The sequence below is a fragment of the Tamandua tetradactyla genome, chromosome 7 (genome assembly GCF_023851605.1).
Source record: "Tamandua tetradactyla isolate mTamTet1 chromosome 7, mTamTet1.pri, whole genome shotgun sequence".
NCBI lineage: Eukaryota > Metazoa > Chordata > Mammalia > Pilosa > Myrmecophagidae > Tamandua > Tamandua tetradactyla.
The window spans coordinates 61,552,466-61,574,483 of record NC_135333.1 but is presented as its reverse complement, the minus strand read 5'-3'; the positions used below and the strand labels follow the sequence as shown (position 1 = coordinate 61,574,483).

The 22,018-nt window shown below is 51.5% G+C and overlaps 1 protein-coding gene and 2 long non-coding RNA genes across 4 annotated transcripts in view; 1 reads left to right on the top strand and 2 right to left on the bottom strand.

Moving 5' to 3' along the window:
* CACNA1C (calcium voltage-gated channel subunit alpha1 C) overlaps nucleotides 1-22,018 on the top strand; it is a 739,906-nt gene that overhangs the window by 666,754 nt on the left and 51,134 nt on the right. For both annotated transcript variants that reach the window (XM_077169590.1, XM_077169589.1), the window contains 4 exons: nucleotides 3,075-3,158; nucleotides 3,806-3,889; nucleotides 17,751-17,783; nucleotides 20,900-21,028. In XM_077169590.1, coding sequence (XP_077025705.1) covers nucleotides 3,075-3,158; nucleotides 3,806-3,889; nucleotides 17,751-17,783; nucleotides 20,900-21,028 — 330 coding nt within the window. The remainder of the gene's footprint in view (nucleotides 1-3,074; nucleotides 3,159-3,805; nucleotides 3,890-17,750; nucleotides 17,784-20,899; nucleotides 21,029-22,018) is intronic.
* On the bottom strand, nucleotides 367-2,453 carry LOC143691315 (uncharacterized). Its single transcript, XR_013179462.1, has 3 exons — nucleotides 1,950-2,453; nucleotides 1,263-1,721; nucleotides 367-748 (listed from the first exon to the last, which is right to left on the bottom strand). It is a non-coding gene; the product is annotated as an uncharacterized LOC143691315 (long non-coding RNA).
* Nucleotides 18,707-20,884, bottom strand: LOC143691314 (uncharacterized). The gene is made up of 4 exons (XR_013179461.1): nucleotides 20,832-20,884; nucleotides 20,393-20,588; nucleotides 19,287-19,917; nucleotides 18,707-19,084 (listed from the first exon to the last, which is right to left on the bottom strand). It is a non-coding gene; the product is annotated as an uncharacterized LOC143691314 (long non-coding RNA).

The window sequence follows — 22,018 nt, the reverse complement described above, 5'->3', positions numbered from 1 at the left end:
GCGAAGATGAAGATGCGGGGAAAGGTGTGATGGGGTGGGAGAGAGGGGCTGCGACGACGGGGTGGCAGGTGAAAGCCAAGAAAGAGAAGGGAGGACTGAAGCTGGAATGACCGGATCATGGGGTGGGGGAAGGTGGGTCAGTCAGGGCAAAAAGCCACCTCTTAAAGGGATTCTGTCACCCACCACCCCAGACACGCTCCCTCATCCCCTAATTTTCAGTTGGGTGTCAATTTCCTCAGGATTGGGCCCACAGAATCCTTTTAAGAACCGTACAGTAGAGGCCCTTGGCGACAAGGGAGCTGGTTGGTTTCTGCGGCCAGTGGAGGTCCTGGGACCGGGCCCACCAGGTAGCCATAGGATGGAGAAGTCGACCAGGAGCCTCCATCGGTCACTGGGGAGCCTGGAGTGAGGCAGCAGCCCGCTCAGGGGCATGGAGCCAGTGGGAAACGGCCTTGGTGAAGGGGTTGAGTGCCTTGTGGTTTTTCACCCCGCTATGCATACACAAGAAATCCAAGATGGATGACAGTGAGTGCTACCCAGCCAGGAGGGTGACAGGGCCCCTTTAGGTCTCAGCCATCCCCCTGGTGCCCGCCAGCCAGCAGCCAGCGCTCTGATTAACCTCTCTGTGTGTTTATCTGGTTTTCAACACATCGCCTTCGCCCTGCTTTCTGCCTGTCTTCCTCTCCATTTTCTCCTCTCTTAGAGGCGCTGCAGACCAAGGCCATCCTACCATTTTGTTTCAGGTGCCCTGGTGGATGAAAGATGCCGATTCATTCTCTTTTCTCACCTCCCTGCCTTTCCCACCCTCCTCTCTCTCCTCCTGCTCCATACCCAAATAATATTTTGTTATCCCGTTTTCTAGGCTAGGTGCGGAACCTTCCTGGATTCTACTTTTGTTCCTGCTTCTCTCCCTTCTCTTTCTTGACATCCCTCCCCTTCCCTTCTGAGATAGCTCTGCTCACAGAGATGGTATTCGTATCTAGAAATATTCCCCCAATGTTTCCCAAAATCTAATTTTAAAACCACGCATATTTATAGTTCATTGAGTTCTTCATTCCCCCACCCCACCCCCCCTTAAGACAGTACTCTCCTTTGCTGTATGAATGATATCTGAGAGCCTGGGAGGGAATTGGTTGTTTCCTGCTCATGGCATGTGACTTAAATGACAGCAAGAAGCTCGCTGTGCCTCAAAGACGCTGCTATATTCAAAAAAATGCTCTGGGAAGCCCACGGGAAAGCCATGATTTCAAGCTGACCCTCACCTAACCCACGCCCTGGCCAACCTCCGCCTCGCCGGTCTGGCTGTCCAAAGTCTCCATGGTGGCGTTTCTGTTTTCTTTTGACCGAAATGCCTGGGAACCGAGAGACCCTTTTCCCCATGACCTGACTTCCCACACTAAGAATAACAGCCTGAGGACGGCAAGACTTGCAGTCCCTCTGGCGAGAGGGCACGGCTGGGAAGTGGAGAGGTTAAGGGAGCTGGATAGAGTCGGGTGGGGGTGGGGGGGGAAGAACACAGACTCTTGACTCCTATGAATAAGAATTACGAAGGGGGAGTGGCAGCCATCAGAAGAACTGGGCAGAGAGGGAGACTCTTTGCAGACCCACCCGGCTCTCCCTAGAATTCCATCTCCTGGAAGTGCTGCTAGTGGCCCAGGAAAATGCTGGTCCTGCTGAACAAATCTGTTCCAGCCCATCTTGTCCCCTTGGCAGAATATTCCCTGAAAAACCAAAGGAGACGATGTTCTAGTTTAAAGAGGTCAAGTCTCTTTCCACATCACAGGGAATGGGACCGTCCTGGACCCAGAATTTTCCCAAATGTGGAAACATCACCCAGCTCCCACCCTGCCCCAAGAGGCAAATGATCCAGGCCCGAGGGTCCCATCAGCACTTTGTAAAGAACCTTCCCGCCCAGGACTCCCAGGACCCCCTAGGGAATTGGGCACTACCTTTCCCTTTGTCGGTCGACCAGTTGTCCAAGTACTCCAAAAACCTTTCAAGAACATTCATTTTTCCTGGTCTCCAAACATGCTATAAAGCATATAGAATCCATGTGTATAGACAAAGTGGTGAAGCCAGGAGACTGATCTTCCCTCTCCGTGCCAGAATCTCTCTTCCATGGCACTGCTTCCTTTTCCTAAGGAGACTGCATGTCCATACTCTCCACCAGCCTATCTCTAGCAAGCTTGTTCTCAGGAAAAGCTTCCGGAACCTCACTCACTTGGAGATGTGAAGGACTGACGCCCCTTCTCAGTGGCATTTATATTTCAGCAGGACCCTGTATCAGAATGATGTTGTTGGCAGAAATGCCTGGGAGGTTGCTTTGAGGTCCCCTCCTAGACTGCCAAGCTATGGCAGTGTCCCGGCCTCTGTCTCTTTACCCCTAGTAAGGCTTTTGCCAGGCAGCACTGCTGCAGAGCATGCACAGTGCTGGCTACCCTGATTTGGTCTCCACGGAGTCCGGCCTTTAATAGGCATTCTTTCAACAATTCGGTCCTCTTGTGACTGCTGAGCTTTACAAGAGCCAGCTCTGAGTCCTGTCGACCTGGCCACCCATCTGGCCCACCCAGACTACCATGGTCTTCAGGGCCTTTGAAACTCTCCACATCACCCATAGAACTACAGCCCATTCACTCTTCTAAGAGGTCACACACCTGTGTCCCCGCCCTGCAGACAGGGCCTTCTGATGGAGGGTGTAGGCGAGGCTGCACGTGGGCTGATAGAGAGACCAGCCGTACCCCTGAGCCGTCCCGGCAGCGGCTCCCTGCCCCTCTGGCCCACTCCCGCCCTGCCGGGAGGTGGTAAGGGCCCCTGCACAGGAGGGCGGCAAGGTGGGAGGTTGTATAGGATGGGGGACTGTGTGACCGACCGAGGGGAGCTGGGGCAGGAGGGCTGGGCCAGACACCTCCCTGCCTCTCCCCTCCCTCCTGGGCTCCTGGCCCCAGGGTGGCCACCCGGACTCCAGCAGCAGCTCTCAGAGGCCTGGACAGTGATTCTGATGGTGATGTTGCTCTGTGCTTGTCTGTCTAATACTCCTTTTTAATCCCCATCCTGCCTGCCCCTCCCTTATGTAGGGTTACTTTAGTGATCCCTGGAATGTTTTTGACTTCCTCATCGTAATTGGCAGCATAATTGACGTCATTCTCAGTGAGACGAATGTGAGTATAACTCTGCTCTCCCCAGGAAACCTCCTCCTTCCTTCCTCCTCTGCCTTCTCTGTGTGCCTCTCTCTCTCACTCTCGTTCTCTTTCCCTCCTTTTATGTTATTTTTCAATTTCCTGTTTTTACCCCTCCTCCAGTCATTGCTTTTTATTGAACTCTGCCGTCGTCCTCCTGGGGAAAAAAAGTGGGAGCTTCTCCTCTTTTTTTCCACTGACCCCAGCTCTGCCCTGCCGTGCTGGCCCCAAGTGCACAGAGCTGAGCCGGAGGGGCAGATGCGGACGGGCCGCGGGCTCCCCTCCCAGGTGGCCACATCCGAGCGTAACCCTGAACTAACCCAGCTTTTGTCAGGCCTCTCCACCCTGTGACACCCAGGTTACCCAGGTTTGAACCGCCAGAACTGTAGAGTGGTAAGAGAGTATTTAAAATGCCCACGTAACCTCTTTCTTTTCTCATTTTTTTCTCTTCTCTCCCTTCTTTCATGCTTTTTTTTTGTTTGTTTGTTTTTTTCATTTATCCTCTTCCTTTTTGTTTTGTTCTCCTCCTTTGTTGTTGCTTTTGGTTTTTTTCCTCCTTCTTTGTTGTTGCCTTTGTTCCCCCCCCCCCCCCCCCCTTCTCTTCTCCTCGGCTTCTCTGCCCCATGCAGCACTATTTCTGTGATGCATGGAATACATTTGACGCCTTGATTGTTGTGGGTAGCATTGTTGATATAGCAATCACCGAGGTAAACGTAAGTACATGGCGTCTGTACCTAACTGTCCGTGCCTGCTCTAACACTCATTTGTCTTTCCCCATTTTTACAAAATTCATTTTATTTTCTCCCTCCCACCTCCTTAGTTACATTCAGTTGTTTGTTTTTTTAATTTGTTTGTTTAAATTGGTTTAAAGGATTTTTTTTTGTTGTTCTTTTTGCTTTATTTTGAAAAGTTTGGGCTCTTTTTATTTTCTTAACTTTTTGGAACGAGTCAGGACTCCCCCTTTCCATTTAATTCTGATTGCTGCATCTTTTTTCTCTCTCCCCTTACAACCAGTCTGGCATGACTCACACTGTATAGGAGGTTGCAGCTCTGGGGATGAATCATGGAGTGAGAAAAAGAAAAGATATTTGCAACTTCTGGGAAGCTGCTGGGTCAGGGACCCAAACCTCTTCTAACCACACCACCCCCCACCTTCACCTCCAGACCCCTGAGTCTCGCCTTCTTGCCTTTCCACTGCCAAAGCACCTTGGAAAGCAGCTCTTACAAGTAGCACACCCAGAGTTAAGGCTATAACTTTGCCTGCCTCATCAACCTTAGCCCTCCCTCACCCAAAGACACCCGGTTAGATTCACACTGACTGGTCATCATGTCAATTTAACATCAGCAGCCTACACAGTCAGCCTGGCCCCACCAGGCTCATTCCAGAGAGAAGAGGAGAACTGGTCATGTTAGGGATCCTTCTTGTACCACTCCTCTCTGGAGAAGCTAAAGCGCCAAGTGGTTGGGTGCTCTACTAAGACCTGCTCAGGTGAGTCTTTCCTCCCACTTGCTGTGAAAGCAGACTCCACTTCACTCCCACCTGAACCCACCACAGTGACCTGCCTTTTATACCTGCCCCTGACCCTCTCACAATTCTGCCCCTGGCTCCCTGGCCTCAGACATAGCCCTGGTCCCTGCACTGCAAAGATCCCTGCCATGCCCCCTAGCCCCCAAGAGCTGCCTCCTCCTATACAGTTCTGATCAGTCCCTGCACATGTCTTTTTGTTACCTGGCATGTTTAAATCTTCTCTCTTTATCGATAGGCAAGCCCTCTTGCGGTTAGTCTTTAACATGTGTTGTTTTCTTTATTTTCGTCATTATTTTTCCTTAATCAAGAGACTTGGTAATGTTTGCACAAACCTTTGATGCACTGATCCATTGAATAACAGCACGGAGCAGACGCTTTAGAGTTTTGATCGGAGATGTTTGAAACTACCCCACCAACCATCTCCCCATGCATCCACCCCCACCCTCCTCTTCACTCCATCTTCTGCCCCCAATCAGTTGAACTGAGATGTTATCTGATCTGCCTGATTCCCCCCTGTGAGAAGCCCCCGCCTGACCCCCTCCCATCAGCTTCTCACTTCCTCCTTCCTCTCCCTATAGTTGCCGGTCCAACTGCCCATCTGCTCTCAAGATGCTTAGGTCGTCTTTGTCTCATGGTATGAGTGTGTGTGTTTGTGTGCATGTCTGGTTTAGTTACTGGAGTAAATCTACAGATCATGAAAACCTCAGACCAGCAAAAATCAGTCTTCCTGTTCACGTTCTGTGCCTTCCCAGCACCACTGCCGACCAGCACTCCCGGTTTTGCAGATTGTAAGAGTCCTACACTGGACCCACATGCTATTCAACCCCATGAGTTACACACTCATAGGCTAAGACCTCATGGCACATGGTGCATTGCGGTGCTCTCACCTTGGAGAAGTAGAGGGCAGAGGACAGAAAGAAGCTGCAGTGGTGAGCCCTGCCCCCAGAGGGCGTAGTTATGCAGACAGCAGCACAGATCCATGTGAAAAGACGTGAGAGACTCAGAGCTCAACGCGATATGACACCGGAAGTTGACCATAAACTGCTCCCCACCCCACCCCACCCCCACGCAGAGATCACCCACTGAAGCCCCAAGGGGTCCTTGGGGGTCTTTCTCACTATTGGCAAGGTCCGTAGCTCACTCTACCCACCTTTTCTCCCAAATTATTCATGGTTTGTTTTTTTTTAGAAGGAAAAGCAGAAGCATTTTCTAGGGTGTACATTTTCTGCAGAAAAGCTGACTAGGTTGGGAGATAGAAAACGGAGGTGCAGGCCAAGAAAGGAACATGAGAATGATCACGGGGTAGCCTTACATTTTTATGGTGATTTCCCATCGACAGTACACATTTGCATTTATTATCTCTTTTAACTATGAACTACCCTGTGAATTTGACAGGAAAGAATTATCATCGCCAATTAACAGGTGCCGAAGGCGAGGTTGGAGAGATTAAGTGCCTTCCCAGAGCCACCAGCTAGAATCTGGGCCCTGCTTGTGGGTCAGCCCACTGTCCACCCTGCCAGAATTCCTGTCTCTCGATGCCTTTTGATAAACAGAGATCTCACATGTCTGCTCCCATGTACTCCCACCAGCCAAGATTTGTTCAAACCATCCTTTCTGTAATTTAGATTTTAAATAACCATAGTTGGGTTTTGTTTTGGTTTTTTTCATTTTCTAAGTTAAAAAAAAGGGTTTACCAGCCCACCCTCAGAGATTCTGCTGCCCCTCTCTGCTCCCAGCCTCCTCTCATACTGAAATGCCCTTCACGGGATGGATCAGATAGGGATTGAGGATTGGGGAGTGCAAATTTCATACCAAAGATCATCTGGGATAAAATGGGGATGGTGTATATAATCAGGAGCAACAGGAGGTACCCAGAGACCCAGCGTTTATGTCAGGACTTCTTTCTCCCCTCGCCCACACAACGCATGTCTTCCTAACACAGGAACAAACATGCTGCCACCCAAGGCAGGAAGGCAGGGCAAGAGAGTCCCAAAACTGGGGAGCTGCTGAGTCCCGCTCTTCTTCTCTCTCTTAGTTCTTGTACCAGATATTACCCAAATGCTGTAAGGCTTGGTGTCCCCATCTGCCAGAGAGATAGGGTGCTATCTATACTAGGCAGTGTGCTTTAAAGCTCAAATAGGAGTATCTGTGTTAAAAACTCGGTGTAAACCGTAAAGCATATCGAGTGGAGAGGCTGTGGCACCCAAGCAAATGCCATTCTTTCCAAAACCACCTGCTGGAATAACTAGGAGGGCCTAATCTCTAACCAAGACCATTTCATTAGTCTAATTATAACTTACTACTCACAGGCACTGTGAGAGCCCTCATTTTCTGGTTATGATTAGCTTCTCAGAGACAGCCAGACCAAAGCAAACTCAAGATTATAGACCACTGCCCATAATTCTGAAGCCTCAAAAGGCCTGTTCCTAAAGCACTGCTCTGGCATAACCCCACACCCAGACAGCAACCAAAATTATAAATGACAAGTTACGTGAACAATGGCGCATAGTCTCTCAACCAGTAAGTAGGGTTCTGTGTTTAGGTGACACCTGCAGCTTATGGGTCTGCAGGGAAGTTTACAGCTCCAGGATTATCTTCTCCATTCCTTGGGTTCAGAAAGGCCTGCATCCGTGGGCCTCCCGTATTTTTCTAGTTTTAGTGTCATCATGAGACATATTCCCAGACCTATATTCAATTTGGAAGGAATCAACAGTTCTAGCCTCAGAGAAATCCATGATTTCACCGTGATCCATCATCCTTGATTCTTTTAAACCAACAGAATGCGGCTCTAATCACTCACGCATGCCTTACTCATCCCAGGTGCTGTTTGAACGTTGCCCACTCTGAAGCTTATCTTCCCTCAACATTCCCCCCCAGACGCCTTCTCTTTCCTCCTTGCCTTCATCAGGCTATGTGCCCCTCCCACTCAGGAAATAGATTTCCCCCATCCCCAGGAAGCATGGTTCGTCCATTCCGCAGCATCTGTGGCATGCCTCACGCCCCTCCGTGTGTCAGCCACCAGTTTTGGCTCTTGGGAGAGATACATCAGTGGACAAAAAAACAAAACGCCTTCATGAGTTTGTAGTCTAGAGAAGAATATCAGACAAGAACAATTAAAAAAAAAAAGTAAGGAAGGAAACCATACTACATGTTAGAAGAAGATAAATTCTTTGGAAAAATAGAAAAATAAAGTACAAGTAAGGGAGCTCAAAGGTGCTGGGGAGCAGGGAAGACAAGCACTGTTTTAAATAAGGTGGGATTATCGAGAAGTGGACATTTGAATAAAGCCATGAAGAAAATGAGGGGCTGCCCCTGCAGATATCTGGGGGAAGAGCTTTCACCCCCGAAGGAACATCTAGTGTAGATGGTGGGGACCGAGCCGGGGAGGGGGCGGGGTAAGGAATGAGGGAGGGGATCAGAGAGGTAACAGGGGACCAGATTTTGGCTCCTTCTCTGAGCAAGACCGGGGGACACCAGCGACTTCAGCAAAGGTGGTGTGTGAGCTGAATGACGGGTTAAAAGGACTGCCCTGGCTGTCTGTTGGAAATAGTCTGTAGAGGTCAAGGAGAGGCGCGAAGAGACCGCTTGGAGAGTGAGTGCAATGATGCAGGTGGGAGATGGCAGCCGCGAGGAGCACAGTGGTGAAAACTGGTTGGATTCTCCATCTGTTTTGAAAGTAGAACTAACAGTATTTCCTGACAGGCTGGGTGTGGGTGTAGGAGAAAGCAGCGTCCAGACAACTGGGAGGCTTTGACCTGAGCAGCGGAAGGACAGCTGGGGGGCAGGGCTTGCTGGGTGAGGAAAGCGCTCCGGTTTGGATGAGTCTATTGGACACGCAAGAGGCGAGTTCAGCGAGACCAGTGGACATACAAGTCCGAGGCTCGGGCGTGGAGTCCTCAGCCTCCAGGTGCTGTTCGAAGCCAGGAGCTGGGGGAAGGTCCCCAGGGGAGGGAGAGAGACAGAGGAGAGAAGAGGCCTGAGCGAGGGCTCCTGTGTGAAGAGGTCAGGACGGCATGTGCTCAGGTCGCTTCATGGTCAGTGTTCTAAGTATTCTGGGCGGGGCGTCTAGCAGCCGACAGGTGTGACTAGAGGAAGATCAAAAGTCCCCACAGTGTAGGACGGGCCACGGTGGCTCAGTGGCAGAGTTCTCGCCTGCCATGCTGGAGACCCGGGTTTGATTCCCAGTGCCTGCCCATGTAAAAAAAAAGTTCCCACTGTGTAGACTTCCCTCACCAGCAAGCTGTGCTTCTCCTCTCCACCCTGATGCACCAGCTTATTCTAAATCTGTGCATATCTTCCCAGAGGCAACCTGTGCAGTTCAAGTGCAGAGATTGTCAGTCAAAGGAAGCTTTCTGGCTCTCCTTTCCTTCTTGGTTCTGAAATTATATTTTCCAGAGGGACCCAGAGGATTTACCCTTGAGGTTGTTAATGAAATTTCTTACAGCCCAAAAACTGTTTCCTAAGCCATCCCCAACTGGAACCAATGGGCATGCCTGGGCCACCATCCTTTCCCAACACTCCTCTTTCTTCCTTCCTTTACAATGTATTATAAAGTACATTTCACAATAGAAAGTGCTGAGGGCCTGGATTCTCCCATAATAGCTACAGAGAATATTTCCGAATTGTGAATTAAGAAGCCTGGGTTCTGTTCCCAGCCCTGGTACTATTGGCGACTTGGAATAATTAACCCCATCCTCTGGGCTTCAGTTTCCTTGACTGCAAGCTGAGGTGAGCGAGCCGAGTCGGTCTGGGAGGGCCCTTCCCGCGCCAGCAGGCCGGGACTCTCAAACGGGCATTTTCAGGCAGTTTGAGACAGATGCTTTGTTGCCAGAGTCTAGACGGGCATTTCCTTTACCAGAGCCTCCAGGGCCTGGGGGGACCTGCTCATTTGGCTTTGGTGTGGCCTGTGTGCCGCTCTCCAGTAGGGAGAGACAGTCAAGCAGAGGAACCGGCACAGAGACTGGGAGGGGAAGGGACGCCGGCCCTGAAGAGCTTCTGGGGAAGGTTCAGAGGGAGAAAAAGCTGAAGGACTTACTTAGGGCCAGCATATTAGTCAGGCAGGGCAGGCAAAGGAAGTGAAGGAACAATGGGGATCTTAGTGGACTTAGAGCCGGGCGGGGGCAGGGAGAAAGACGAAAGGAAGAGGAAGAAAGGATGATACTTTTTGATGCCCAAGTGCTGGGAATCAGGCACCATGGTGGATTAAATCCTCGGAATACTTGTCCTCCACGTGAGGACAGTGCCGCTCAGACAGGAATGTTTGCCCAAGGTCACGTAGCTAATGGGTGGCATATCTGAGATTCTAATCCATTTCTGTGGGAGAGTTGACCCCTGAATTTCCACAGAGCCCCTTGGCTACATCCGTGGGCCTGGCTGGCCGGGGCAATGCAAAGAGTGGGACTCAGTGGGCCCTCCAGCAGCATGGCCATGTGACCTGGGACCAGGCTCTTATCCTGATGCTGCTGAAGTCTGGCCAAGGGAGGCCAAATGGCCCTGGGAGCCTCAGACAGAAAGCAGCCCGCACACCCAGGATCAATGTGTCTAATGAGTGAGGCTCAGGAGAGAGGGCAATGGAAGCACAAAGCAACCTCCACTACCCTTGCCCACATGACACCTCGAGAGCGGAAGCAGGAGGAGGGGAGCCTAAGGAGGGGTGGTCGGATGGGAAGCATCCAGGGGACTAGGGCTCTTAGTCCTGTGACCCCAAGTCTTCATCCCCCCGAGTTCCTGAAGCCAGTGGCATCTCTCTCCTCTGTAGACTACACAGGCCCAACTTCCAGTAACTGACTCCCACTGATTCCTCATAAAAGTAATAAAGTAGGTTTGGCTCCTGCTCTAGCCTTGGGTCCTGGAATGCTGGGGAAAGGCAGGCAGTCCTGAGTCATAGGGAGAGCTGCTGGCTGCACAGCCACCCCCTCGGGGCTGAGTCAGAGAAGTGGCAGCACCGCTCCATTCTTACTCCCATCCTCTGACCCGCAGCCGCGAGCCAGGCTCTCTCTGAGCCACAGCGGGCACAAGGAAGGCCAGGCTAAGTGGAGGGTGGAGGTGGGGAGGCACTGTCAGAAAGTGCATTTGCCCAAGAAGGTCAGGGTTGCACGTGGCTTTGGAGACCATCTAGCCCAGGTCTGCATTCGATGGTTCCACCAGGGTGCCCTGAGTTCCTTCTGTATGCTAGAGTCTGGGGATCTATGAATCTTACAGATGAGGACATGGAGAGACAAAGGCCGGAAAACTGCTTGCTGAGGCTCACATAGCCTTCCGGACCCTGGCCCCCAATACCCAATCCTGTGGGTTTAAATAGTGTCAGGTGGGTGGCCTGCCCTAATTGAGGGTAGATGGATTAAATCAGGTTTGGCAGTCTCAGGACAAGCAAGGGGGAGGAAGGGTTGTCCTTGACGTCTCTCTGTACTTCTGCCTCCTGCTGTTGGCTCCCACCTTCTCTTGCCCTTGGAGCTCCCATCGGGCTTCTTCCCACTTTGAGCAGCGCCTCCAGCTCCTCCACCGACACTAATGCCACCAAGGTGCCTCGTCTCAAAGTGAAGTGACTCCAGACCACTAACTCCTACTTAGGTGACAGTAACTTGATAAGCACCCCCTCCAAGAAGTCATTTGACTTTTAAAGAGAAGAAGGTAAGGCCTAACCTAAAAGTTTTCTAATGTAAGAGTTCAGGGATGTGACACCCGAGCAGGGAAGGTATTTTTGTTTAGGTGCCTCCCCAACCTCCACTCTTCTAGTTGTTCTACCAAGGCCGTTTTCTACTCCACTTAGAGATAAAGCTGGCCCTCAAGAGGTTCAGCAGTCGTTCCTGGTGGTGGGACAAGGCGTCTGACCTTCAGGATTCCCGCTGGGAATGAGGACAGAAGCCCCCAGGCCTCTCCAGAGTGAGGCTTGCTGTGTGGACAGCAACCAGGGGACACTGTAGGGTCAGAGGTGGAGGGGGGACAGGGAGACGGGACTGACAGAGTGGACGCAGACAGCAGGTTTTCCCAGAAGCCTCTGCCTTGAGAAATACCCGGCAGGCTTGACCCCAAAAGTCCGTGGAAACCTTGTTTTCTAGGGACATCCTGATTCGGGTTCTTAACCCAACTATATTATAGAGCGCCTGAGTCTGACATAGCTCTCACAGATCCAGGCTTCCCCCGCCCCCTCTCTTCTACCAAAGACACCTCACTTTTTGTTTTCCTCTGTGTCCTTCTTTCTCTTCCCTCATTCTTACCTTTGCAACATACGGACAGCCCTCCCTTGCCCTGGTTGCACAATTCTTTCCTTAAAGTAGAAGTGTGGCAGGAGGCCGTCACCACACGCGCCTCGGCTTGGCCAGACAGCCATCTGCATCCTAGACAGCATCTGTACTTACAGTTCTCACAGGCTGGGCGAGCCTCGGCTGATGTATTTGCCAGCAGGCCTCCAAAGCAAATGGACCTAGAACGTTCTGTGAGCTAGTACAGAAGGAAGACAGAAGATTCCTCAAGCGGGCTCTAAAATGCCCACAATACCAGAAAAGTGTAACCACTTCTGCTGACTCCTAGTTACTGCTCCTACCCTAAGAATCATCTGCTTTTGTTTAAAAAAGAAAAAAACACCTCTAAAGAGGAGTCTCTTTTTTCTTTTTCTCTGTCTGTCTCTAGTATATGGAATTCTTTGAGTTGTTAGCACTGCTGACAAGCTGATTTCATTCATTTTCTCTTCATGGGGTGTCTTGTGCCTGTTTGAATGGCTAGCCCTGGTGTCCTTTCCCAGGGAAGATAAAACTGCATGACTGTTTTGTACCGGGTCCTGTTTAGGGCATCTCTGGTGATAGCACCTGATTTGCTGTCATGCTGCAGGGGACTAGCAGAGTGACTCCTGAAGGAGGCTGGAGCTGTTCCAGCCACAGGAGCTGGGCACTGTGCAGCTGATAGCCTAGGCTGCTCGGAGCTGCCGGCCTTCCGTGCTCAGCACAAAAGACAGGAAGAGCAAAGGAGAGTCAGGAAGCCCATGCTCTGAGCTCTCTGACTCCGGTGGGGGGGGGAGGGTATTTCAACGGTGTTCTTGTAGCTACGAAGGTACAAGAAGGGCTCTCCTTCTTCTAGCTAGAATTTCACTTTGGAGAAATAGATGAAGGCCGGGGGGTTCCAGTGTAGTGTGGGAGGATAGGGGTTCTGCTCTTTGCCCTCTCCACCTTCCCATCTTTTGCTTTTCCCTCATTTGTCCCCTGCCCTTTCCTGTCCAGTCCTTTTGCCTCCCTCATAATTCCTCATTCTTGTACTGCTTAACCCTCTTTCCTCACCAGTCCATTTCCATCCCTTCATCCACACCAGAACCAAAATGGAAATTCTACTTAAAAGTTAATGCAAGTACAACCCAAAGTTCCTTTATTTGCTTCTAAATCTGAAAACCATTGACATTTCCCCTCAGCAACATTATATACCAGCGGACGAGTGCTTACGTAAACCTTGCATCTCTCTTGGCAAGTAATGTCTCCACTGAACATGAAAAGGCTTGCAGTTTAAAACTTTAAATCTGGGGGCTCCAAGATTCAGCATCTCTGACTTCTCCACCTCTGTAGGGCCACACCTCAGTTCCTGGGAGGTGTACTTCTCCTGGTTGGAAGAGGAGAGAAAAGGATAACAAGGAAACCTTCTCTTGGCCTACAGTTGCTGGCTCCTTGTCCTGAAATCTCTAGAAGCCCCAACTCCTGCCATTCTGAGTTCTCACTGCACCACCCTGATAACTCCCACCCTATTAACTCTTGCCACGTTGCCAGCAAGACTTTCACCCCTGGATGTCCTGTCCCATGTGCAGGGGTGGGTAATGATTTTACTTGCAGAGTTGGGCTTAGAGAGAGAGAGAGGCCACATCTGAGCAACCAAAGAGGTTTTCTGGAAGTAACTTTTAGGCATAACTATAGGTAGGCTTAGCTTCTCTGCTACAGAAATAAGCTTCACAAGAGCAAGTGTCAAAATCAAAGCCTTGGCCTATTGACTTGGGAGACCCTAATATTTGTCTCAACAACAGAGCACCAGCCCTTTACACTTCCACCATCGATGATGCTCTCTCACTGCAACCAGTTATCCTGTCTAGCTTGTCAAGTTGAGATGAGATTAGGGCAGGGGCAGCAGAGAAGCAGAGCTTGGATGGGGGTGTGTTCTGGTCCAGACCCTCAGAAATTTATCTCTGATTGATCCCCTAAGTTCTAGACAAAAGATTTCCAGAAGGAAAAGTAAAAGATTTCTAAAAATCTTTTCTTAGGAAGAGATTTCAAAAAAAAAGAAAAGATTCTATGGCAGGGCAGCTAGTAACAGAGGTCGCTGCTCCCATGGCACTATTTTTTATCCCTTTGCTGAGGAATATGGAATTCAGTGGCCCTGATATCATGGCCAGTGTCTAATGCCACCATTGGGATTGGGCAGCCATTTTCTGTAGGGCCTACTCATGACTCAGCCAAGAGCCTGCCTTCCCTGGAAGGAGTGAGAGGTAATCTTCACCTCTCAAAGTTCATGCATCAAGGAGGCTGTGCAGTGGCTTATGTTGCCTTCAAAATGTTCTATAGTCTTCTGACCTCCAGAGAATATCCGGAAGATAATTCGATTGATAGACCAGTCCATGTATTTACACTTCAGCCCCTAAATCTCTAGTAGTCCTCACCCTTTGGCTATGAAAAAAAAAAATTCTAATTCTTATATGGTAAAGAGGTATTTCAGAACTACCTCTTAATTCTCCAAAGAGACAGTGAAACATAACAACGGGGAAACACGTTCTACTGATCTCATATCCATCCTCTTAGGAAAATACCCTCCCCCTAGGAGTTCCATTCCCTGAGTTTCATCCTTCAGCATCCTAAATATGTCTTGCAGAAAGACTCCCAATGAAAAGGAGTAATGAGAACATTCTAGAAGCAAAGATTTTGTCCACTGAGATGATGCTTCTAGCTTGACTCTGAACTTAATGCAAAAAGACACTTTTCCAGAGAATGTCTCTTAGGAGCTGTCCAGGGTCTCCTCCTAGGGTCATTTCCAGACATGCCAGACAAAGGCAGCCTGCAGAGTAAACCGATATGGGGCAGGCAGGTTTTTCTCCCCGCCTGCCCTTCGCCTATTATCTGGAACCACTAGCAGGCCTCTATCTGATAGTGCCCCACCTCTGTCTTAACTACGGAGTAACAACCTCCTTTCCTTTATACCAGCTGCGTGAACAAGTTAGGCTAATGGCTCCCAATATCTTGAAACCCATGAAAATTATCAGATCATCAGGAAACAAAGATGAAGGAATTGGCTGCTCAAAAATTTGCTCTGTGCCTACTATTAGTGGTGTGTTAACACTCGCCGGAACAGTCTGGGGAAGTAAGCAGCTCTGCTGGCTCCCGGGAGAAGGGAAGGGCAGGGAGCATCTCCACACTCATGGGCGTATGCGGGAATTTTACCACCCTTTTCTTCTTTACCACCCTTTTCTTCTTCCGGAAGACTCTGGGTAGAGAAGTTATAAACTAATTAAAGGGAACCGGGGAGCAAACCGGGGACAGAAGTTGATGGCACAAGTCCTCCAGGCTACTGACTAATTCTGAATTTAGATCAAAAGGTAGAATGACTGCTAGGCAGTTTCTCAAGGTGCCGTACCAGGTGTTCAGAAGAGAGTGGCAAGCGGCACAAACATGGTCTTTGAGCTACGAGTGCTTAGCTTAGGACACCACAGATGGCCAGTGGCAGCTGGCCTGATTTCCCTCCCTACACGCCAGGGGATTTCACTCACAGCTGGAAAAGGGCAGCAAAGACTAGGAGATTCCATGGGTTCTGCAGTGTAGCTGCAGACCAGGGGTTCTCCGAGGGAAGGCTTGTTTCTTAGGCCGCTTCTTGTTCCCACATAGGAATCACTCCATGATTGTTTTATTTTATTACTAAGCAGTCAGTACCAATTTCCCCAAGTCAAAGGGCTCTTTATTTTTGAGACCACAGATTTTGTAAACATAGTTCCTCAAATGAGAGCAGGGTTGCTTGAGATGTTAAGAGGCAGCTCTGCTCCAGCAAGTCAAAAATGTCCTCTGGTTGGCTTAAGGCCTAAAAAAAAAAATGAAGCTGCAAGTCTTCACATTTTCCACGCATGAGGCTCCCTGGGGAGCTATCATTACCTGGGCTGGGGAACCCCATGTAGGGATCCCAGAAAGCCTCCTTGCTCCCTTTATCCACTGCCCACATACCTCCTCCTAACTTCTATCTCCTATTAGAGAGACATATCATAAGGATTATTAAATTAATACATATTATTAAAATAATAAAATACGATCAAGATGGTGAGAACTAAACTTAAAGCAAAATCTGCAAATGAAAGATTCGGAATGTTTAAAAGGTAAAGTGAAACAAATGGTTTACTTTTTTAAAATGCTAGTTCATTCATTCATTTGGGCTTGGTAACCTGAATGGGTTCTCCGAATTGTCTCCACTTTAGATCTGTTCAGGATGGGATTGATCCAGGAGACATTCAAGCATTTGTCCAGGGCTTGAGAAGTAAAGGGCAACTTCGGTTTTCTGATTAGATCCAAGCAGGGAGCAATGCCCAAGCGTCCTGGAAACTATGCCTCTTACCCTGGCAGTATGTGTAATGTAGATTTACCTTCATCTGACCCTCACACTCCCTCCCTCTACTGAAGCCTTAGAAATGCAGACCTCCTGCCCCATTAACACAGAAGCACAGGCATTTGGCCACCCTGGGGGGCAGGAGGCCTGACTTCAAGGTTGACTATCACGGCATTAGAAAAGGGGTTTCAGTGCTCTGACATGAAATTTCCTGTGTGTGTGTGTGTGTGTGTGTGTGTGTGTGTCTGCATTCTATCTCAGCCTGCTAGTCAAATTCTAGTGGCCCCGCACACTCCAGACAAGTGGATTGGCCCAGGAGCTTGTCATCCTTAGGAAGCAGAAACTAAGATCTAGAATGTGTTTCGTAAATGCACCAGAGAAGCATCCTTTTCCTTCTCGTCCCTTCCTCATCCTATATCTCTTCCACCACCATCCTCATAAAAGGACATCTTACCAGTTTGCTATAGGGGGAAAAATAGGAATTTGCTGAGAAATCTGTTCCAAAGAATTATTTTCATTCTGCAAGCAAATGTCTAGTTGTGCACACTTCCATTCTTCAGAAAAAAAACCATTACACACGTTCCTCATTTGTGCCTTAAAAACAGACACACAAGAGCAACCATCTGAAAGTGGAGGGTAAAAGCAAAGTCCCGACCTCCTAGAAAGTGATAACAGCTCAGACGGTTAAGGGCAGTCAGGGGCTGAGCTCCGGAAGCTTGAGCCAAAAAAAGAATAGGAGCATCACCCGGGGTTCAGACTGCAGAAACTGGGAGAGAAGGTTGACCCTGGGATATTCCCCTGAGGCCAGCTTCCTCTGGGCACACCCCAAAGTGAGTTCAGCAGCCAGACCACAGCTTCCTAAGATATTACAAGGCCCGGAATTGTGTACGGGACTTTCAAGCGGGTCACGGTGCTCCATAGGTGTAGGGTAATAGCCAGGCAAGGTCACCTCCCCTCCAAGCCTAAGATTTGAGGGCCAGCCTCTGGATGGAAGAAGGTGAGGGCGGCCTCTTTAGGTCCTTCCCTGAGATCACTAGAGCTCAGTCTTCCCTAAACCTGAGGGGCCACTGCCTGCGAGTTCCTTGCTTCAGTATTGTGGGCAAGGATCAGCCCTGGGCAGAGGCAAGGCCTTTCTCATTCAGCTGGCAGTGCCCAGGGTAGGCGAAAGTGCCAGCCCTCAAAGGTTTTCTTAGGATATGTGATTAATAAAATGAATGAATAAACCCTCCACCCACAAACCCCAGGAGATCTCATCGATAACAGAAGCAAGTTATTTAATTCATGGCCAGAGATGGTTAGGGGAGGAGAATGCCTAGGTAAAGCCCAGCTCACACTCGCAGGGATGTCCCAGAACCTTCCAGGGCTATGCTTTTGTATTTCTTTCACTTGTTTCCTTTTGCCCTCTCCTGCCACTGTGTTGCTCCTGTGTTAGCAGAGTACGGGGCATCTTCGTTGGAGACTCATTACAGCTTATCTCTATCTGCCTTTCTTTAAAGCCAGCTGAACATACCCAATGCTCTCCCTCTATGGTAAGACCGACCCTCCAGACCACGCTCCCAGCTTCTGTGACCCTCTAACACTGCCCCGCTCTTCCCCTCCCTGACCCGGGAGTCTCTTGGAGCCCAGCCTTGCTCCCGTTGCATGTAGCCTCGTGTCTGTCCTGTGCCTTGCCTGCCTGGTCTCGCGTGCGCCGTGGACATGCTGTTTGTGTGGTGGTGCTCCTCTACCTCCCCGGCTCCCCTCTGGGTGACAAGTCACTGTGATCCTGACTGTCTAACGAGCCACTGGGAGAGAACTGGACCCAAGGACCATTTCCTGTTAAACATCCCGGGGACTCCCCTGGCTAAAGTCTCTAATCTTAAATCGGATGTGGGAATTTGCCAGAGGGCACCAGGGAGGCCATGGGAGGGGCCTCCAGAGGGAGGAGGAGAGACAGAGATGGTCCAGCCAGGAAACCGGAAGGCAGACGGATGACTTCTGACTGACCATCAGCGTCGTAACCACTGGCCCTCCGTGAGGTTCTGTGTTTAAGGCCACAGCAAAAGGTTAAAACTGGGATCTGCTACAGAGGAGGTGGTAGAGTCACTCCTGGAATTTTTCTAAATTCCTGAAGCTCATTATAATTAGGCTCTCCTCCCTTTTCTGTAGCAGGCTGGAAGAGGGAAAACAGAGTAGCTTGCTTGATCGGAACAGTCCTCAAGGAGGACTCTGGTTTGCTTTGACGTAACCATAAGAATGCCACTCAGTGTGACCTTGGGTTCTCCTTGGAACGGCCACCTCCAAAAGGAGTCGCACAGCTCAAAGCAGGGCCACGCACGGGTTTTGAAAAGGACCAACGGGTTGATTCCTTGAGGTTAGCAGGCCAGAGCTAAGATCGGGCCAGTGGGTGACAGTCCCCGAAGCAGCCCATCCCAGACTTGGTGAAAGGCAGACAGGGAGAGCTCAGCCCTGCCTCATTTGCCTACTTGCCAGGGAGAGCCATTTGGATCTGCTTCTTCATTACATCGTCATTCTGTTTATTAGAGGAAACTGCCGTGTCCAAATGGAGATGTGTTTATTCTCTTTCTAGTGCAGCGTTAGAAAACGGCAGGACCAGAGAGGGTTCTGAACCCCAGGGTGGAATTTGAACTGCAGGCTGTGTTTTTTTCAATTCATCAGATGCAGCTGCCCCTGTGGCACCAGCTTCTCAAACTCTTGACACTCGCAGCCGAGGTTCCCGCTGAAGCTTGTTCTTTCTTCTTTTCTCTCCTTCCCGGAACATGGTGGAACTGACAGCTGAGTTATAAAACCCTAAGCCTCCACTGCCTACTCCTCTGGGGAACACAACCTCCTTTTAAGGAGAGAAAATAGAATTCCAAGTAGATACACAGGTGATAGAAATGCAGAGATTAAGGGCATCAAAGACCTCAGAACCCACAGGCAGGGGCAGGCCTGGGGGCAGGACAAGGATCACTGCCCCTACTTCCCTCCCCAGGCCTGCGGTGGCCCCCAGGCTGGGCCCTTTTCACCCAGAAGTTCCCCCCGCCCCCCACCTGGAGGAGAGCAGGAGTCCTTGGAGGTAGAGAGGCAGCTTTGGCTTTGAAATATAAGAAATATTTTGGCTCTTCTGTCTGGAGAGTCTGAGAGCTGGGAGGGAGCCTCCTGGTGTGGTTTTGGGGTGGCTGCCCCAGGGTAGAGGATGGAGGAGGCGACAGGTAGAGGCAACCCCTCGACCTTCCTGCCTCTCAGGGTGGGGACCCTTCTGAACAGGAGCGAGATGAGTGGCCTCTGAAGCATCCACCTCGGCAGGGACAGTCACACCAGGCCGTGGGGTAGAGGGCCTGCAGGAGCCTCGAGGGCTGGGTACCAGTGGGACTGCCAGGGGGTGCAAACGAGGTAGGAACCAGGGAGGGGCTGACCAAATAAAGAGGAGAAGTGAGGCGAGGGGAGCAGGAAGAGCCCTGCGGGAGGCATGGATGGGAGCAGTAGCAGGAAATGGGGGTCCATTCTCTCCTGGTGCTGACAGCAGGAAGGGCCGGGGTGGGCTGGGTGAGCTGCACTGGTTCTGGGGAAGGTGGTCCCTCGTGGGTTACACCAAATACCCAGCTCCCTGGACTCTGCAACCCTCTGGCCGGTGCGGCAGGAGGAGGTTCGAGGGGGGGTCCGTTTACGTTGCTCTGAGTCCTGCAGGCAGAGGATGACAGGGGCAGCCTGTCCTGCACCCCCCCCCACCCCTCAGAGCCTCAGCCGGGGAAGCACCCAGGCCCCCAGGTGCCCCCAGTCCAGGCACACCCCACAGCCTGAGCCTGGGCTCCCGCCTCGGCTTGCCTCAGTCCCTCTCCCTCCAGGGCTCCCCAGGGAGTTGAGCGGCCCTGAGCAAGACTCTGTCTAGGGCTCCCTCCAAGCGGCTGCTTCCCCTTGCCTCACCCCTCCGCCACATCCCCACCCAACTCTCCAACCTGGAGGAGCTTAGAGCCTCCTAGAGGGGCTCCAGGGCAGAGGGAAGCAGAGGGCAGCAGCTTCAGAGATGGAAAAGAAGGGCTGCAGAGTAGCAGTTCTCACACCCCGACCCCTTCCCATGTAGCCAGCGGGGGCAGGTGGTGACATGGAAGTTCAGGACCCAGCACTGGCCCCGTGAGCTGTCAGCCTGCCCACCCACCCGGATCATAACTGAGGTCCCGAAGGAGAGCCCACTTTCCACCGGGTCGCAGCCAGTCGGACAGGGGGTGGGGCTGCACCCCCGGCATCCGGGTAGGGGCTGGGTGCACACAGCACAGCTGCTCTGGGCCTAGAAGATTTCAAAACCTGGCAGATAACCCTGGCATCTCCTGTCGCTCCATCCAGGGGTCTCAGAACTAGGGATAAAGGGAAAGCCGGTTGGGAGGTGACAGAAAAATGCAGCCCAGGCTCAGGGGCCTGGGTACAGCTGGGCCCTGCAGAGACCCGGGTGCCTGCCTGGGCGTCGACCCAGAGACGTGGACCCTGACCTGCCACGGGGGAAGAGGCGGGCACCGGGGGAGGGGACCTCGTGCAGCCACCCCCCCACCCTCACCTTCCCCCACCCCACCGAGGGCCGCGTCTCTGAGAGCAGGGCCCACCCTGTCCTCGCCTCCCCCCGCCTCCTTGTTGCTGTGTTAACTGCTGCCTCGTTGCCGCCGGGTTCCAGAACGCAGAGGAGAACTCGCGTATCTCCATCACCTTCTTCCGCCTCTTCCGAGTCATGCGCCTGGTCAAGCTGCTGAGCCGCGGAGAGGGCATCCGCACCCTGCTGTGGACCTTCATCAAGTCCTTCCAGGTAGCCGCCCCGCCCCGCCCCGCCCCGAGGGGAGCCGCCGCCTCTGCTGCCCCCGCTGCTGCCCCTCCGGGAGCTGCGCGGTGCCCGAAGGGAGGCGGCGCCACGAGGGAAGGGGCGCCCCTCTAGGGTCCAGGCGGCCTGGGGCCAGTCCCTCTCCGGCCACCTGCTGGCTGGACGACAGCGGCGTCGCCCCCTGGCCTGGCTTCCCTCATTTCTAAAATGAGAGAGTCAGACTGGATTTGTGTTGTTCCAAAGCCTGTTTCTGGAACCCCGATTTCCCCCAGCTCAGGCTAGGGGAGGGCGAGAGGCAGGGGGGAGGCTGAAATAGTCCTGCTTTCCCGCTCACGTATTTCTTCACCAGAATTTATTGGACAAAGGCCATTTGTGTTAGGGCACAAATTTGAAAAAAAGACAAACCATGGGCCCCCAGATGATCTGATAACCTCTGTGGGCCCTTCTGATGCTAGCATTTTTAGAATCTTGGCTCTCAGCTTCCTGCAGATAGGCATTTGGGCAACGTCTGCAGGCTGTGCCTGAATGTGGACTTCATCCCACCCTGGGGTGCCCGGTGTCACTCCCCTGGAGTAGAGGGTCCTGGTAGCTGGACCCAGGGCTGCCTAAATCCGTGACTCGTTCTCTTTTCTCTGCCATCATTTTCCATCTGTAAAAAAAAAACCAGAATAATTCTCTCTCTGGCCAGCTCTGAGGAGCGTTACGTAAATTTGAAGTTGAAAAGAAGTAAAGCCTTGTTAGGTCACTTAAATTCCTTGAAGTTGGCTGGTGTGGCAGCCCCTAAGCACAGTTTCAAGCCACCCGGCCTAATAGGGACAGCAGGTTTCTCCCCTCCCACGGAAAAGCCACCCCGACTTCCCACGACAAGGCGCCTCACCAGGTCTGAAAAACAGCCTTCCTGTCCCCCACCCCGGCCAGCGCGGCTGTGGGATGTGGCAGGAGCCGGCCTCTGGTCCAAACTAGCCCACAGCTATCAGG